Source organism: Dinoponera quadriceps, unplaced genomic scaffold (assembly GCF_001313825.1).
Source record: "Dinoponera quadriceps isolate SergipeBrazil2010 unplaced genomic scaffold, ASM131382v1 scaffold1252, whole genome shotgun sequence".
NCBI classification, from domain to species: domain Eukaryota; kingdom Metazoa; phylum Arthropoda; class Insecta; order Hymenoptera; family Formicidae; genus Dinoponera; species Dinoponera quadriceps.
The window spans coordinates 1,026,127-1,046,425 of NW_014555363.1; the positions used below are offsets into that span (position 1 = coordinate 1,026,127).

The 20,299-nt window shown below is 45.1% G+C and overlaps 1 protein-coding gene across 1 annotated transcript; it reads right to left on the reverse strand.

The window, feature by feature from the left end:
- Nucleotides 1-184: 184 nt before the first annotated feature.
- LOC106744035 (endocuticle structural glycoprotein SgAbd-4-like) lies at nt 185-5,953 on the reverse strand. The gene is made up of 2 exons (XM_014618434.1): nt 5,818-5,953; nt 185-839 (listed from the first exon to the last, which is right to left on the reverse strand). The coding sequence occupies exons 1-2, from the start codon at nt 5,830-5,832 to the stop codon at nt 459-461; spliced, it is 396 nt and encodes a 131-aa protein (XP_014473920.1). The 5' UTR covers nt 5,833-5,953; the 3' UTR covers nt 185-458.
- Between the last annotated feature and the right edge of the window lie 14,346 nt (nt 5,954-20,299).

Sequence of the window (20,299 nt, forward strand, 5' to 3'; positions counted from 1 at the left end):
GACGTCTCCCCTGGGATGCAACATTTATTCTCAATGCACCGTGACATATATCCTGACGACGAGTCAATCACACGGTCGATCGTGGTACATGTGTATCAGTGTGTATGTGCGCGCTCTGTATATATATATCTCATGCGTATATATATCGACACACGGATACGATATTTAATAAAATAGAATATATATGCAACGTATATATATATATATATATATATGTGTATATGTAGAGCATATCGTATAGGCGTACAATAAATATTTACAACACAATTTGAACCAGAGCAGTCCGTGTTCGGTCGTTCGTTTGGGCGGGGCGAGGACTTTCGCGGTCGGCGGCAACACTCATCATCGTCATCATCGTTATCCGGTTCGATCGGTATGTACCGTGGATCGTCTTCCATTGTGGCGTGAATAATTACGTGAGGTCGTGAGATCACATGGGTGGACGGCGGCGCCGGTCCTTACACCTGGTTCTCGTCATCCTTGGACGGGTGCGCCGCGTTCCACTCGAGAGCCTTCTGTATGAGCGGCGGGATTTCCGGCGTAGTGGGCAGGTGCGCACCCACCGGCTGGAAACCGTTCTTGTCGGCTACGTACGTCAGCGAGATCGCCTGGCCGTCGTCGCTCGGGTAGCTGAAGGCGCCCTGTGCGGACATCGCCTCGTTCTCGCTGCCGGCGTCCTCCACGTGGCCCTCCTCCTCGGCCTTGATACCGTTGCCAGTCTCGTAGTTCCACTTGTACGAGCCGTCCGGGTTCGGGCCCTCCTGGCTTTGGCTGACGATCGGTATCACGTCCTCGGCGGGGGCCGCTAGGGCGCACACCGCCAGCGTGAGCAAGGCTACCTGAGCGGGTCGTGAGCAAACGATGCTATTAGTTTGAGACAGTTGTGGCATAAAATGAGCTTTTTAAGAATTCGTTGAAACTTTCACGGTATGTAGATTTCAATATAATCTGATTATTGGCGCAAATTTATCCTGAAATATGATCTAGCCTGACCTATATCCGCTTTGGTAAAGCCTGAGTATAGCCTGGAGCAGTTTCTCATCGATATGACCCAGGCCAGTAGCCCTATTTTGTAACTTTTAACGACAATGTTGTAACTTGTAACGACATTGTCGATACGCAACTTTTCCACCCAACTTTTTAACCATATGTTCTACCTGCGCAACGACCACGTAACGACAACGACGCTGTCGTTAAAAGTTACAGAATGGGCCTACGGACTCGGGTTTGACTTTACCAAGAGCGAGCGTAGATCGAGTTAGATTATGTTTGATAACGTATCGGGCCGAATCGGATATCGGTGAGCCTTGATTTGCAGGTCACTAAATCGCGACGACACGCGATTATTCGTCAGCTCGAAATTCCTATTTCTCTATCTCTATCTCTACTTCTGTTTCCATTATACTTTGATGCATGCGTAAAATACCGGTACATGTATTATGGAGTATCACAGAGTTGAGATAGCGCACAAAAGGCGAGGCGACAGCAATGAATGCTGCTACTAGACTACACCCGAGGTGTACAAAGCAACCAAGCAGTAGTGTGACAACGTAGTGTAAAATAATAGATGCGTACACAAAGAAGAGAGAAACACAAAGGAAGGAAATACAAAGAAATACGAGCAGAAGGAATACAAAAGGAGCAAATAAGAAAGGACAGAGAGAGAGAGAGAGAGAGAGAGAAAGTGCAAAGAATAAAAGATATGCGCGCACGTGTGTGATATTAATATGATAATGAAATTAAGATAAGCGCATTGCTCAGGCTTTTGCCGAAGAAAAATATATATATATATATAATAGTAACGACGAAAAAGAAAATGCTATTTCTTATACATTCGCCGCTGCGACTGACTTTGCGGTGGAACAGACGGAAAGGTGAAGAAGGGACGAATGCTAATAGGAAGAGAATTAAAAATATTCCGCAGCATACGAAATCTCTCAGTCGAGTTTCGACACGGAGCACGTGCGTTTAATATTTAATATTAATTGCCGCAAGAGAAAGAGAAAAAAAAGAGAGAGGAAGAAAGAGAGAGAGAGAGAGAGAGAAAAAAAGAAAAATCTAAGACTTCATTAATCGCGTTAGCGTGAATTACGCGAACTGCGGTATTTTCCTCGCGGTGAAATTAATTACGCTTGTAAAATCGTAAAGAGCGATGAGATCATTATTCGTTTAATAGTCGTCGTGGAATCGTGAAAAATATTTATTACCGATTTATCATCGGCGCGGAGGCGCGTTGCGGTGGCAGATTTACTGTCACGATTATTCGTATTGACCTGAGATTTTTTCCCCGTTGTTTCACCGTGGCTCCCGTCCTATGCGTATCTCGACGGTCAGACTTTGTGGCTTTTGTGAGTTTCGCGAGTGGGCGCTTCAATGGGGCGCTCCCAAGGACGGACTCGATGTGAGCGAAGGGAGTTACGCAGTAAAAAATTGTGCGTAAATAACGATCTACTGAAATTTTTCTGTCATTTTAACATGGGAAATGTTAAATAATACGCAAATATATGTTAAATTAACATATTCGCATATTAATATTGTTAACGTATATTACCTTTTAATATATTCACTTGATTAAAATAACACAAAATTTTCAGTGTACCGTTAATTACACAAAATTTTTTATTATGTATTACCGTTGGTCAATTAAAATCGCTCGGCCGCGTCCCCCGTCCAAGTCGATATTATAAATCTGCGAGAGGAATTCAAACCCGTGCAGAGGTCTTAAAAGTAAAAGTAATCCTTATCGATCGTATCCTTGGAGATTGAGAAGATACGACGATTAATTCCGTCAGATATATTATTGATCGGTCTATCGCGCGTCGATGGAATCTCGATTGAAACGATGACCGCGCGCGGACAGGAATGCACCCGCGGCGAATATAATTTAATATTGATATATACAGAGAGAGAGAGAGAGGGAGAGAGAGAGAGAGAAGATAAACATTCAAGCCGACGTAACCAGCGGAGGTTACGTCGCAACGCGCGGAGAGGTATCGTGGTCTCTTCGTTAACCCGCCACCGGCTGAGTTTGTAGATGCATAAACATTAGATGAACATTAGCCTCTTCATCGGCTTCCTCGTTCGACGTCCGTGTCGTTGCACAAGTGTTTATACGGGACGCGCTAATGGCTACCGCTGTTCAGCCGTTGGGTCTCTAAGACGCGATTTTCACGGCGCGGTGGGGACGTTAATTCATCGGCGCAAGGATGAGCGATCAGAAACGAGTCGCGCGCGCTTCGAGCACTTCTCCGGGCGAGACGCGAAGTTTTCGAGCGGTTCGTGCGCGAATTAAAATCAGATTATCGTTCGCATTTTCGAGTTTACAATTCCGTAATTCCAACGTCGAGGCCCCGTTTGCATCGTTAAACCGACGCGCGTGCCGCGCGACATGCCGCGTGCGAGTCGGCGGTAACCTACTGCGCGCCGCAGTAGTGATACCGTTTCGAGTCAGACGCGCGACAGGGGATCACGGTAGTGCCGGCGCGGCGTTACCAGGTCAGACGCGCCTCGAATCAACCGAGCTCTCTCAGCCGAGCCGCTGCCGCCTCCTCGCAATTTCGCGTTATTCCCGCGATGCTGCACTGTTTGCCACGTGTAATTATTGTGTTAGGTCGGTGCAATAGGTTCGTCTTGCTCGTCAAATAAAGAGGACAGAATCATTTAATTTCGAAGGATTGATAATGTTTACGAATCAAGTGAACATCGACGCAGTGTTTCTTTAGACAACTCACGAGAGCCTCCTGTTGTCTTTTTAATCGCCAAGCTTCCGAGATTTTGACGGAAAAATGCCGAACCTTTTGCAGCAATCTAACGTAGAATAGAGTGGAATAGAATCTGATTTGTTACGCTGTGGGATAAGTCGAGCAACAAAGGGTAAATAAAACATAAGTTGCAGAGAATCGCAGCAGAAAAAAGAAGAGAGAAAGAAAAGAAGAAGGAAAGGAAGAGAAATTTATAATAAAAGTACAAATTACAATTATAATAATGATAATGAGAATCTAAAGCGCACGATGAAATGAGGATGACAGTTAATCACCAATACTTTGCGAGTGAAGATAATGATTGAAAATGGCTAATTTGAAAGATGATAGTGAGAACTTTTTAATGGCTGAGAGCAGCGAATTTCAATTCATAATGTCTGAAGTTAAAAAAGATTTGTGAATTTATGCGATGTTTAATATAAAGAAGAATGTACAGTGAAATATGATAATTACTTTGATATTGGAATTATAGAATTGATAATCATTCACTTCACTTTGTCCGTGGAACGAGAGTGATGATGCTCCGCGAATGAAACGATACTGCGAGTTGAAACGTAAAGCGCGATGAGAAACTTTTACCATCCGGAAACGTTACGAACGCACTACCGCAGTTGTTTCGAGATTTTCAACGGAGACGAATCTCCGCTATCTTGATCTTCGTGTGGATATCTGTCACGGGATACGAGGGGCGTTCGGTAACAGTTGCGTTTAACGAGCAGCGCACGACGCTTCGAGATAGAGACGATTATTCGCGCGTAAAAAACTTTACTCGGACGGTGTCACGCTTCGTAACTCTTCAAGTCTCGGCATTAAAACTCGCGTTAATTAACAGTCGTGACTTGAAGCTCGCTTCACACGAGACACACGGATCCGAGGGTGGTGTTAGATCGAAGTTTCTCGGTGAGGTTTCTCGTACAGTTGGCATAATAAAAAGTTGCAATATTTTCTTTTTCGACGAGTTCGCAACGTTTTCGGTGTCCAACGGGAGAATTCGTTTCTTAGTAATCCTTAAGGAATACATTTTCCTATTAGATACGGATTACATTACGAAACTCATTGCAAAAAGAGCAACTTTTATTATGACGACTATGTACGATAATACACACGACGTTATGCTCGTGACTGCGATTCAACCGAAACACTCGTGTCTGTTAATCTGTCGATTGAAATTTCAGTATCTCACGCGGGACACATTTCAAATAACAACTATTAATACGGGCCTAAATAACCGTGGTATAACCGACTCCCCAACTAAAATGTCTCCGAAATTAAGTGCTCCCGAAATCGATCGTGGGACAAGCCGTCGTTACTCGAATTGTCTCGTATCCTTCTCTCCTCCTTTCTCTGAGATTAACTCAACTCCGGGATAACTCGAACGTTATCTCGATGAGGGATATCGTCACTGGAGGGAAACCGTTTTCCGAAATCGCGACTCTACGATATTTTCTGCGTAATTGTTACTTCGACGTTAGAATTATACGATTGATAATTGCTATTTTACTTTCTCAGTCCTCGGTCCTCCGCGCGAAAACGCACCCGCCGATTAGTCGCGCAACCAGCCGTTACCGGACGCACACCCCGCGGATAAAACAACCCGGCGTTTTCCGCGAAGGTGACGAATTTTGGGTGTATCCCGACGGCGTCGATCGATATCCTTACCGAGCGGATCCTCCGGGACACCCTACTTACCCTCGCTCCCGCCCCGCGCTCTACCCACCGACATACTCCCTATCTCTGTCTTCCTCTCGCTCGCTCGCTCTCTCCCTCGGCATACTATATACCGAATAATCGAGAAGTGTCACTTACAACAACGTAACTCACAGAGCGCCCGGACACGCGCACAGGGACCGCCTGTGCGCGAAATACACGCGAAATTCACACCGAGCGACCCGGCTGCGATTACGGGGTTTATCTACGGCGGCTTGGAACCGAGACAACCGGATTGTGGTGCGCCCGAGCTTCCTTCCGGCTTCCTTAACGCGCCCCCGGTTTCCCCCGTTGGCCCCTCCCCAGCCCGCTCTCTCCTCCCGAGTTTTTCCTCTTAATTAACGCTTACCAATGACGTGTACATGCTGCGGCGGTAATCGCTGATGGGCAAGTGTTTATCAAGCCCCGCAGCGCTCGTCGTATATATACCCCTGGAGGCATCACCAACACCACCAACGCGACGGTTCGATGGCCACCATGTTACGAGGTAGGATGCACATGGGACACACAGAGCCGCGCGCGGGACAGACAGAGGGGTTTACACGGATCCACGTTTAGCGTGGAGCCGCGGACGCACACACGCGTGTGCATGTGTGTCGCCGAAGCGCCCGTACGGGGGAAGAGAGACAACGCAGTCTGCGACGACGTTGGGAACGAGAGAGAGAGAGAGAGACCACCTTCCCTGAGATCACCATGTCACACAGCGCTAAATGTCATCAGGTCCGCGTTAGAGGACGCTTACTCAATTGTCATAATTTCCTTAACGATTAGCTCTTTTTTCCGGAAAGGATCCCGCGCGGAAACGCAGTTTCGCGGATCGCCCGAGCCGCCGTACTCCGACGAGCTCGTCGTAGCGCGCGCGTTTCTTTGCCATCTTCTGCCGTCATTTTCTAAAAATATCTTCTTAACATGGTTAATTTTGTCTTATATAGACTCTAATACAGTGCACTATCGTAAATAATGGTCTTTAATGTCGTCTCTTTGTACAAATAAATGATAGGTATCACACGCATAATGAAATATTTTTTTCGTTAACACGTTGATTGCCGCGCGGACCATTAGTGACTCACATTAGACTTTGCATTCAGCCCGTATAGCGCATATTGTACCTCTTCCTTTTCATCATGTTTTTTGTAGTCTTATAAATAAATATTTTAAGATATATTTTACAAAGATATATAATAATATCTAGTATATCTCTCTTTCTCTTACATTCGGACTTCACCTTTAAGATATGATTTTTAGAAAAATGCGATATTTTTATGAACTCGTCTCATTGCTTCTTTAATGCAAGCTTGCGTTCCTTTTAATATGTTCTATTGCGAAATTGCGAATTTCGGACGACGAGGAATGCTGCAATACAGAAGACTCGTCAATTAGCGGCGCTTGCGGGTACGAGGACTCCACCTTCGATACGTGTGCAGAGATTCGGGTAGCCGGCCGAATAAAAGTAATATTTCTGTTCGTGGCATCCATCATGTAATGTCGGTCACCGTTTGAGTATTCTCGCTGTCGGATCGAAAGATCGAGAGCAAAAACTGAGCGTGGCATGCTGTAGGGTCCGTTTGCGGCTGTCGTGTGGATTTGTGTTATGGATTTTTCCATGAAAAAGCCCGTGTCTTTCGGCTGTACAGCACGCGTGCGCGCGACGCGCATGGAGAATGTAATACAATCCCGTGTACTATTCCGTAGCCGAGCGTTTATTCGATGCTCATCGTTTAGACCAGCTTCTTTCTTTCCCTTTCTCCGCGTTTTTCTCGTTTCCAGCGGCGCGTTATTTTCTAACGGCGAAATTGAGTTATTTTTCCATTATTTTCCAGTCGTTAAACATCGCACGCAGCAAACACACGAACGGTGCGCTATTCGCTCCCTCCCCCCGCCCTTCCCGCCGTTCGTATAATAAATATTACGTAACGTTACTCGCAACTATTCTGCCAACGAGCGTTTCGCGAGTCTAACATGATAAATCACGTCGTCGTTAAACAATCAATCAGTCGAACGCTCGTCGAATGGACAATTGTCTCGATTTTTCTAATCGTGAAATCGAAATTGGTCGCAAATTTCCCTCCCCCGTCCGTCCGTCCATCCGTTGGTCGGCTGGCGATTTGCACGGCGAGATCAAACGGGAGCTTCGCTCATCGGCGGACAAACTCGCGCGACACACACGCTGCTCCATTGTCCATTCTAATCAATCGGAAGCCGAACAGTCCCTCATTATCAACCGATAATTATGTGGTGTACGAGCGCGCGTTTACTATAACGCACCGGTTATTTACTTGCGGTGGAATTTTTCACGCGAGAATAATGAGCCGTGTGTTCGTCGCGATTGCATTGCGCACAGTTGATGAGAAGTATTAGTTGCGATTTTCCACGCGATCCATCCGTGAAAAACGGAGAGGAAACTTGATGCTGAAACCTGTCTTTCGGAGGCGCGTTGGTGTTTCTAAATATATACTGTGTGAGAGGAAAATATCTAAAGAATAGAAAAAAAAATATTTATTTAGTGGGTATTAATAACATATTTACTTATATTAATATACATATTTTTACACTGAGAAGAGCTCTTATCCAAGTGGGAAAACATACATTTTCGTAACTATTCTGTAACTATTTGTGGAAGCAATTGTTCGTTCTATTTAAATAAAAGAACTTAGATTTAAATAAATATGTTATTAGCACTAAAGTTATTTCCACTGGATAAATATTTGTTATTTTTTTAGATATTTTTTCCTCTCGGTGTAGAAAAGATATTTCGCGCACGCTACCGGGCACGCTGTCTTTTTATTTTTTTCCTCAATAAATAATTTTAATTCCCGCTGTGAAAATTTTCCTCGTAATTTCTAGATTCCGTGGAAATGACAAAAAAACGGCAATTCCCGTTTACTTATCGCGATGTTAATTTCTTTTCTTATTGCGCAACGCTCGCACGCTCACGATCGATAGCTCGCGTACAGTTGATATAAAGCGATGCATGTGCCGGAAGCTGCGGGATTATACATGTACGTAACATGCGTATCTAATTAATAATCAATGCTATTCCAGCGGGATGTTTGAGATTGTCAGTAAATATCGCCGATCAGCTATGTTAATGTCCCCACAGAAGCCAAGTGGGTTATGTTTGTCTTGCAAATTCTGTGCTACATTTCATAAGAGCGCGAATACGCGCGACAACGGCGCCGTCGTCTTTGAGCGATCACGATGCCACGGGCAATTTAAAGAAACGCCGCGATCATTGGGAGACATCGAGACGCGTGAAAATGTGACGAGAATACGCGTGGAAAAACTCGGCTTCTGCCAGTGAATAGGAAGACCAGATGAAAAACTCGGTGGCAAGTGATGTAATCTTGGTGATAAGAAACGGCATCTCTGTTACCGCGACTGAGCACATTCGTGTGAATACTCAGCTGCATTAAAAATCGATCGGAGCAACCCGAGAGCAATTGACTGAACAGAGAAACCTCCTGCAGGAATCTTTCCGTTTCTATACAAGCGAGTTTTCGTCTGGTCCCCAGGCAACGGGGAAAATTCGGTTATGCCAACTGAATTTTCTCTCGTGTGCGCGCTTGGAGCTTTTGATCATAACGAGCGCTCGGTGATCAAGAATTCGTCGATAAGATAAAAAGGACAGGGTTGGATAAATTAACTTTTTGTCTTAAGTTAAAAATCAATGGTCTATACAAATAATTGAGTGAAGTTAAAAGTTATCTAAATAAAAACTAACTAAAAGTTGAGTTTAAATTAAATTAAATTAATTTATTAAAGTTAAAAGTTAATTATGCAAAACTGTATATAAAGAGAACAAGATTTCTTCGGATTTAATAAAATTCTCTTAAATGATGCAAATTTGTCTCTTGGAATAGAGCGAACAAACAAATGTTTAATTCAACAAACGTTAGATCGTTTGATTCCTCGAACGATATGTTAAATAATATATATCAAATAATATATATTTCTTTTGTATTTTCATCCAACCTATTATAGTGATTGTCACAAGCAATAAATTATTTGAAAGAAGTAACACTACTTTAAAAAAATATAAAGGACAAATTTATTTCAATGGAATAAATATATTATACAGTTGATCAAATATATAATTAAATAAATTTCTTTTTGACTGAAAACGGAATATTATTTTCTCTAAAGAATATTGTTGTTTTCTATCAAATAACATGGTTTATTCATAGTGAAACAACATTTTCATTCAAATAAAATGATGTTTGATATTAAACTAACCCAAATCAAGCAAAAACGTATACTAAATCCAAAGAAACCTTTTTCTGCATATATATATAATTTTTAACTTTAATTAATTTACACCTAAACCTGATAAAAAATATATATCATCGAAATGAATCGCGTTAAATAGCACTTCAGCGAGATGTCGCGATTTTTCCTTTTTGCGCATCGAGCGAAGGTCATGCGTCTTCGTCCTCCTCTTCGTCTTCTCATTACGGCGCGTACGATTATCGATCGTGGACATTAGCGGCGAAATAAACCCGACATAACATTAGAGGCAGAATCCGATGAGAGGACGAGCCGGCGAACGGTGAATTATGCCGCGGTAGGCGTCAGTTCGCCTCTTTTACGGGAAATGTAAGGGGCACGTAGCACGACAATAAATTCTCGCGTGTCTCTAGGAATGCCAACTGCTCGTCGCGCATTCGCGCAAGTTGCAACGCCGTGTAACTGACGTGATTCACAAAGTCACGTCATCGATATATCCGAGCGATTTTCTCAAGAGCGTATTTGCATCCACCAAGAGAGCCGCTTCGGAATGCGCGAGGTGCCGCGCGCCGGCTGATTTAAAATAATCTGTCAATCGGAACTAGGAAAGGAAGCGCGGGCTATTTCTCTCTCTTTCTCTCCCTTTATCTCTATAGAACTTCTCGAGGACGCCCTCGACATGATATATACGTTGAAATACTTCTCGCGAACGTTCATTGAATATTTTAATGCGCCGCGGATCATAACGAGGGACATCGGCACGTCACCGATGCTTTCTTAGCTTCCGCGATAACGCAACATTTTGCGATATCACGGTGAAGGAATGTCGGACAAAGGAACGAATGATTCCGCCCCAAATATCTCAGAAAATAACAATGACGTGAAAATGATGTGAAAATGTCAAAAAAATGATCGAAATGTGTTTTATAGTCATTTCCTCTTCATTTGGACGTAATCGCCATTTTCCCGTTTCACCTGGGATGCGGTGTTCATAGTTTCTATCGAATTTGGAGTTCTTTTTTCCTTTAGCGTCTTATCAACGGAAATACGTGCGTATAATGAGCTCCGTACATGCACCCTTCATTAATCTCGAGCGCGGGGAAATTCGCGAAGTTAGCGCGCTACGGGAAACTAATTGAGGCTGTTGTGGCGCAATAACCAAGATTAAAGCTTTGTTCTCAACTTCTTGCCCCGAAAAAGTCGGACGGTTTCGGCTGCTGAAAAAGCCGAGCTGTTGCGCTCAACCGCCGATCTCCTCCTTCTCCTCTTCCCACTCCTCCGAACGTTGCTCCGTTCGCGAAACGCACCGTCGAACTGCCTGCTTTCGCGGGGGGGCGCGACGAGAAAACGTTAATTGACGCGTGAAGAAGCGGGTCGGACGATCGCCTATCTGCCGGTTGGCGATCGCCGGGACGACCGTCTGGCGGAATATAGGGGAAAGTTAGCGCGATACGTTTGGGCTTTTAATTAGCTGCGTTATGTAACAACGACCGCGGTGTGTGTGCGGCCACAAAGGACGCGCGAATAAATATCAGCTGTGAAAGCGGCTAACCGGGTAACGTCGCGATGGTCGCTGGCGGTGTGGAGAGCGCGTTTGCGAGCGCGTTGCCGAGGGGGAGTGCACCCCGAGGAGGACGCGCGCGTTGCACCCCCCATTGCGCGCGTTCGCTTAATGCGATCGAAGTTTCCCCTCATCGACTCAGCAGCCGCGCATCGTTAATTTCTCGCATTGCCGTGCTGCTAACGCAAGCGGCTTTATTTGATCGCTCGTTAACGCGTCCGTAGAATCTCTCCGAAAGAGAGAAAAAAATGAGAGAGAGAGAGAGAAAGCATATTTATTTGGCGCTTTAAGATAAATCAAACACAGCAACGATTACACAAATAGTGTATAACTATTTGTATAAAGTGGTGATGGTTATAATAATAATACTAATATTGCAACACCGGAGAACCAAAAGAGAAGGACAAATTCCGATGCCGATAATGACAGTTATAGGAAGAAATACGTGATCTTTATACGTGAAGAAATACGTGATTTTTACAGTGAAACAATGTGTGCAATTGAAGTGCTATTATAAGCCAAGATAGAGAGAAAGCTACATTTATTAGGCGCTCTGGGAACGTCCCCTCAAGCAAAGAGAAAGAGAGAGAGAGAGAGAAAGAGAAGAAAGATGCGAATTGCTTGAACAGAAATCGAAGAATCGAAGAATCGAAGTGCGCCCGCGACGTGAGATATTTTATTAGACATTTTTCTTTCGCGACCGTCGCTCGTCTCGCCTGGTCGTCGCGGGGACATTGCAAAACCGTTCACGCGCACAATGTATCTCTCCCGGTTAGTGGTTTTATCCGGACGATAAGCTATCAGCTTTCCTATTCGCGCGTAGTCGTCACTGTTTAAATTCGCATCTTTATTGGCGGTTTCCCAATCGACGGCTGAATCGGTCGATCGACACGCCTCGTGCGCGTCCGAGACACCTCCTCTTGACTGATCGCGAGGAAAACGCGTAGAAAACGCGGAGACGCGAGAAGTGGTTCGAACCTTAAGGGTTACAACCGGTGAAACTTGCGACTGCGTCTCGACGGTGCGACGAGGGAGGAAGAGAGATACAGTGAGAGAGACAGAGAGGAAAAGGGGAGCCGAGAGGAACGCGAAACGCCTCGTGTATGACCAACATCGCGGACGATGCACCTCTCGGTGCCCCTCATTTTTTATTCGCATGACAGATCGAGTACCGTCCCGATACGGACGGTATATTCCGCCGCCTACTCTACCCCGCTTTCTATCGCGACGCATTTATAATACAATCGGTACCCGCTTCCCCGTCGGCCGTGCGTACGTACGTACGACAACGCGTACGTACGTGCGATTACGAGAAAGTTCCACGGCAACGGCGTAACAACGTTTCGTTACTCTTAAAAGACGCGAAAGCCCCGCGCGCGCGGTATCGCGTCGCGTCCCTGATTCTGCGCCGGGCGCGCATCTCGGTCGTGCCGTAATCGTGCCGCGTCTTCAAGATTAATGTCCGCTCTTGCGGGGCCTCGCGAGATCTGAATTCGCGGCTTATAAGGCACACCATCCTATCCACTCTTTCTCTCTCTCTCTCTCTCTCTTTCTCTCCTTATCTCTTTCTTGTGCGAGAGCGGCATCGAGGAAACGCGAGTCGACTCGAATGCGCTCACAGTGTAGTGTCTTCGTGAACGGTTCGAACAAGCGTATGTTTTTATCTCAGCGGAAGGTTTTGCCCAATTTGCTGCACGATCCGTGTATTCTCCGGAAAAACGTAGTAATAGCAGGATTATTAACCTGTTATTGGCCAGTCATTCACACGGAACGCTTTTCCTTATCGAATAAAATTATTTGATTGGTAAATAATCGTATTTATACGCTTTTATCGCGTAACTTTCAGTTTAGTTATATTTATACCCTCAATAACGATAATTCTACGCTCATCTGAGATCTCTAAAGATTGCAGACTCATCTTTTTAATTGCTCATAAAGAAGACTTGAACGAAAAGAAATTTTAAGCGAACCAATGACAAGCGTGATTAACAAATGGATAATCTCGACTAAACGTTAGCTACAATTACGTAAAAATTGCTTCTATATTTACAGAATTATCCACATCTTGTCGCTTTAATTAATACGATAAAATGGTCGAGTACTTCAGCCGGGAGCGGACCCGCGTAGCTAATAACACGGAATCGAGCGTCATCGTTCGCCACCCGATACGATATCGAAAGCTGCCGGGCCTACGCGAGTATCGATTGTCACAACGACAAGGACACTGCGGTACACTCTCGCCGAATATTTTAATTGGTGATTAAAAGACGGTATAGAGCCGCACGCACGTCTCGTTATCGCGTAGGTCGTTCTTCTCTCCTCGTTTTCGCTCGACCGCTTCGCGTCGAAAAATCGCCCGGGGATTTACCAAATCGAGTGATGGACGTTCTCGTCGATCCTTAATGTCGCATAATTTGTCCCGGCTTGTATATTTCCTCATTCAAATATTAGACTTTATTTCCACTACGAATAATGTATCGAATTCTTTTTACGTGACATTTTCGTGTTTCGTCATCGAAAGCCATCGTGAAGCTTTCGTAGTCCGACGATAAATAACGTCGCGCGCTTTCATAAACGTGTCGATCACCGATCACCGCAAGCCGCTACATGTTTTGTGTGCTGAACTTGCGCAAGGATTTTACTAAATGATGCCTGAAATATCGGAAACTCGATTACGTGTGTGTGTGTGTGTATACACGTGCGAAAGGTTATATATGCACGCGCATAAGCGTATAACACTTCAGCGTACGACGACGGTCACTGATGCAATCGACCGGGCATTATCTTGTCTCCCGACGGGAACAGCGCAAGAACGTATAGAATGATCAAATATAATTGCGTCACTATCGACCGTATGCGCGCGCGCGCGCACACATCGCATACACATTCGCTCATTGTAGACACGTATGCCTCACGGGATCGGCAAATCGCACGTGCGTAATTATTTTTTACGATCTTTCTATAGTACAATTAAATCGACGTTAACCGTGCCTTCTCAGCCGGCCGGTAAATTTAAATCCCCGGCGCACGTGTCTACGATTGCGCGATCGGGATTCACGAGTCGCTCTCGAGGTTCTAGGATATGTGTTAGTCGTAGAGATCAGATTGAAACATTTCGGATCTTCGTGACTAATCGGACGGGACGTAAATGACCCTGTAAAAACGCAAGTAATCTCAACGATGTAACGACAATTGTAACAATTGTCAATTAGACGAAATAGTAACAGTCATCAATATGTAACGATCAAATAATATATCGTCGTTACGTAACAATTGTCGATAGACCAAAATTCAGTTTCAATCGGGGCTGTCAGTGCCGCGTCCTCTTCTTTTATTTTGGGTCTTTGCGTTTAATACGTAAATATGAGAAGAGAGAGAGGGTCGCAGATGTCGCGTACGGACTATTTCACGTTTAATTAGGTTTAGGATCGGGGTCTGGTTGCGCTATAATAGTCGAGCGTCAAACCGGTCCCGGTTGACCTGTCGATTTCCGGCGGCACGTTTTTCGCACGAGCGCACCCGACGGCCCCACGAAACGAACAACAACGGCGCACGGAGTTATTGATCATTACTCGAAATGTCAGCGATAAACGCAGGCACTTCGACGGCAGGCACTTGGTTTCTTCTGCATGAACGTAGGCGGATAATTCGTATCGCGGTTGGGCGAATGTCTCTTACACGCCCGAGGAGGACTGTTCGCGAACTGCTGCGGAAAGCCGAACTTCAGTTTTAATCAGCAGACGCTTTGACACAATCGCACGTTTGATCCGAACTTTTACGCGCTTCTTAAGATCGCCGTCGACGTCGAAGGAGAACCGAGCAATCCCGTTTGGTCTCGTTCAAACTTTCGCACCCTGGGAGCACCGTAGCGGCGTGTCACCCGAAATTGTACAAAATTCGGGAATTGTTTAAAGTCAACAATTTTTTTAATTCGAAAATCCTTTCGAATAAAGTATTTTTCAGCCCGGAATCTCTTAAACTTGAGAATTCTCCAAATTCCAGAATTTTCTAAACTCAGAGAACGCTTCGGTGATATCTTTCGAATTCTAAATCTGAATCAAAACTAGCCAGCTTAAGGACGAGACTATAACCAGGAAGGCACAGTCGTGATATTTCTGGAAATCCGGAATCTTATGAGAAATTTTGAATGGCTGGCACTACGGCTTGCCTTTGAAGCGCGAAGTATTCGACAACGTCGAATGTAAATTTTTATATGTCACATAAATCGCACGGAGAGTGAGAGAGAAAGGGAAGGGAGAGAAAGGCTTGGTTCCTTCTGCGCGTTACGCAGGGACCGACGCACCTATGTGGTGTTTGCAGTGTCCATTCACGCGGTTGATCGGGCTCGGTGATCGCATACCCGAGATTGTCCTCTCCTTTCTTTCATTCCGCTGATTCCGTCTTTCCCGTGGCCGACACGTAACCGGCTTTCATTCAAGCGCGCATTCTTCGCGATGCGCCACGACTGGTAAGCGCATCCGCGTGCAACCTTTCCTTTTCGACACGGCCTTAGGAACAGACGGCGGCGGCGGCAAGACGTGCCTATATTGCGACAACCGCTGCCTGTATCGTACTTATAAGGCCGCGGTTTGCGACGCGTTTCCCTGCCAGATGATATTTCGACGGAGAGTTTCTCTCTCTCTCTCTCTATCTATCTCTCTCACGCGAGATGTAGACGCCGTGCATCTTGTTCACGTTCGAGAGTCCCCGTGAATCCTTCACCCTTAGCCTATCGGTCGCCCGTATCGAGTCCATCGGCGCTTTGCCTGATTCTGTGAAATTTTCCTCCCTTCTCTGTGTGTATCTGTGTGTGATCTGAATGTTAGAGCAGCATCTCGCTGTTTAATCTCAGATCTTCGATGACTCGTGAACGTTCGATGCTCGAATAAAGTATCTTGAGCTCGCAACATCTTTCGATTTAATCGATCGTCTAAGTATCCTTTCTCAGATGTGAGACTAATAAACTATCGTCTGTGGACGAAGAACGAGATCCTGCGCGATGGATTATCGGATAGATAGATATTAACTTGATTGAGGTGAACTCTCGCGGAGTTATCTCGCGTCGGAAGAAACACGGGGAGAGGATACGTCTCTGTGCAGCGACATCTTTTCACGAGGTTTGATGTTCGAGAGAGCCGAATATCGGGGGTTCCATTCAATGGGGGCTAACTAGCTCTCCTTTCTATCTTCTTCCATCTCTCTTCGTGATTTTTACGATTATGGGGAATATCCCGGTAGGTTAATATCGGAAGTGCAGACGTCGCCCCGTCATGCCGTCAATCTAATTACTCCGTGCCATTGACGATTGGCGGCTCTTCCCGAAGTTTAATCAACTTTTAATTGGCCTTTGGAGACGAAGTCGATGAATTTTCATCGACGACGTTCGGGGCCGCGACGTCCGCGTTCTCAAGTCTTTCGCGTTTAAACGCGTCGAGAAACTCGGGGCTGTCCACGAGGACGATATTTATCGGTCCGTTTCGCGAACTGAAGCGAACCGGTAGTTATTAATAATACTTCGTGTCCAACGTCATTATATTGATTTATAACTCTTTCGGTGATCTATCACTTTTCTTTTTCCCCTTTCTCTTGCTTTTTTTTTTCTTTCGCTCGCGGTTGGAATTCCAAAACACACGGTTCCGACGTGTACTCGTCGTTCAGTGATAAACACGCTTATGTTAAATACGCCGCAAAATACGCTCGCGAATTGTTACAACGTCGCGGATGATCGATGAATTTTCCTACAGCACTGATATTTCCATCTTAACCCGAGATGAACCGATACTCGATCGTTTTATCTCTTTTTGCGCGCATACCGCCGTTAACTGCTTCGGGCGGCAATTTAAAAATACCGTTTCAACGATTCATCGCTTGATAAACGTAACTGCGCCACTAACGACGCCGGTCGTATAAAAATCCCAAGGTCCCCGATAGAGAGTAACATCGATGGACATCCTCCGTTATTGATCGTTAATCATTTTCCATTGGTTCTTTAATCGCTCTCGTACGCGTTTGCTTTCCCTTTCATCCCGAAATTCTCGCGAGGAAACACATGGAAGTATCTTCTGTCGATTTTTATGGACTTTGGACATGTTGTGGAGCAGCTGGAGATAAATCACGTGTAATTTTTATGTTTTCTCATTTAAGTGTCGCGTGACAGCTCGTTAAAGGTAATTCGATGAAATTAATTGCGAACGGATATCTCCGAGGTCGCGACACGTGCATCAGAAAATATTTTAATCAAGTGTTTTATGATATTTTATTGAATTGTGCTATTTCCCATTTACTGATACAATTCTGTACTTAAATTTTTCGTATGAGGGTCGCAGTTATGTTAAAAAATATTATTTTTTAAATATCCAATATCTAGGTATCTAAACATACAGCTGTAAAAAATGTGTCTAATACCATAACATTTTTATCTGAAACATATTTTTATACATCCCTCTCACGATTTTGAAGATATTTGCTCGTAATAAAATTTGCCGAATTTCCCACGAGGGGTTATTTCAACCCCTAAAAGTACGAGGAAGCACATGTATAAAAACATGTGTCCCGTATTTTCAGTTACTCCGCAACATATGCACACATCCCCAGTAACGGACAACTTTCCTATTTTTTCCTCGGACAGTCTCTCGGAGAATCTGAAAACTGCTTTTCCCTGATGGTTTTTCTGCGATATTCGTTATTTTTCCGCGTGTTTCCTCACAAATATGTCCGAGATATACGCGAATTAACATTGAGTTTGTCCATCGAAAGAGAGAGAGAGAGAGAGAGAGAGAGAGAGAGAGAGAGAGAGAGAGAGAGAAAAGACAAAACGTGTCGCAGATATTGTTAAGGAGGCCACCGTTACGCGTTTGAAAGCCCCCGCGAGTTCGGAAGACTCAGACCGTTCAGATGTTAATCGAGCGCCTTAAAAGTCGGCCGTGCGTCGTCTCGACTCTCGTCTCTCTTTCTCCCGCACGACGAATTGTCAAAAGTAAATTTCGAGCGTGACGCTCTCACCGAGCGCGAGAGCGAAGCGGGATGAAAGTAAAATTGAATTCGGCGAGCGCGCCGTTGCGTCTTCTCGCCTGCGGCCAGGCGCTCTCTTAGAGTGTTCGTGGTATGTACTTATATGTCAAGGTCGCCTGCCACATACACACACACATACACACTCTCGTGTTACCTGTTCCAGCGCGGTTTACGGTTTACTCGCGAATGAATTCACGCGATCCTTTTTACCGAGGGATTGCTTTTAAGAACGATCGACGGCGAGGATCTTTGCGGTAAATTCGAAATATATATATATATATATATATGTGTGTGTGTGTGTGTGTGTGTGTGTATCGTAATCGTTATCGATCGACCACGCTGCGGGCTCGTCGAAGATTCCATCGTTGAAATTAAGGTCGCCGCGGGGACGCGTATATATTTATTAGTGGCAGTAAAACTTTTTTTCGCCAGCCGGCAATCGCTTTCTCGTCCCGCGCGCAATTGCGCCATCGCGCGGCGCACTCTCGCGCGGGAGAGTGAATTTTTCGGGGCGAAAATTGCGGCCTCTTCCTCCGTTTGCGCGACTGGATAGTTCGCGCGTGCGATCGGTGATCCATGATCCGTGATCCGTGTGATTCCGCGCTCCGTGATCTACGACATTGTGTCGCAAGAAGTGCGATCGCGGGGATCGCGCGGCGCCTAATCACCGGTCGGCGGCGAAACTGCCACCTTGCAAAAATCTAACGGGCGCCGCGCGGCTTCTTTACGAGCCGCATTAAGACACACTCCGTCGCGTTCATAACGCTTTCGGCGAAAAGCATAAAAGCCACCTGCCTGCCACGCAGAGGCAGGCGCGCGTGCACGCGAAACGGGGAATTTATCAACGGCATAAAATCACGCCAAAATGCCACCGTGGCCGGTGGGTTAATTGCCGCGAAATTTATCGCGCGGACATGCAACATTTCTAAACCGCGGCTGAAAATTACAAGAAAAAAGAACAGGAAAAACACTCAGCAGAGAGGAGGAGAGGGAGAAAACTGTTCGATGAATGTTTCGCTTGCGCACCAGCATAAATATCCGGTCCCCGAAACCGCGTTAGAATGTAACGCGAATATGTAATGCGAATATATGTTGAGAATTGTGATAACTTCGTCCGCTCGTCCGTTCATGATACTCGACTTAACGCAAAACAACAAGCAGCGGCGTCGGCTCGGTTATTTATTGTTTCTTCGGCGAGGGGCGCGCGCGCCATCGTGACTTGCGCGAGAGCGCGGGCTCGGTGTGGGATAATCAATCGTATCAACGAAAAATCTATAACAAGGAATCTTCGCGGATCGGCGTCGTGACGAGGAAGACTTTCTCCGCAGAGAGATCGCGATGGAACGAAAGCGAGATGACGAACGTGCATACCTGGGAAGTATCGATGTCTGCGATCGGCTAACCCGGTGGTCCAGTTACGGTTGCGCAATACCGCGTCGTTCGATCCTCACGTTAGAGACGTGAGCATGGAAATTTGGCCTATTGTGTTCGAAGAGCTGCACGGTTAGATCTTTGAAGATTGTGATCGTTCTTTGCGTAATTACGTGTGCGAGAACTTAGTGGATTTGATAAACAGATTTGCCGTATATAAAACGATAAGGGAAACGAGACATTCGATAAGCATGTAAATTTTAATTCACTAAGCATCGAAGAGGAGATAAAATAAATCACCTGGTACACTGAGAGAAGGAATATCTGAAAAATAAGATATATTTATTCGGTGGTATTAACATATTTACTTATACCAATATACACGTATTTATACCGAAAAAACAAATGTTTTTCGAATGAGAACATATACATTTTCTTAAATCTGTAGATTTACATATAAATTCAGTTGTTTGTTCTACTTAAATAAAAGAATTTAGATTTAGGTGAATATGTTATTAGTACTCACCGAACAAATATTTTTTAGATATTTTTTCCCCTAACGTACGCGAGAGATTTTATCGAAATGCGTGCGAAATTTTACCGCGAAGACGTTTGTATTTCCGTCGTCCTGATGATAATCTTTATTTTACGCTTATCAATTTTT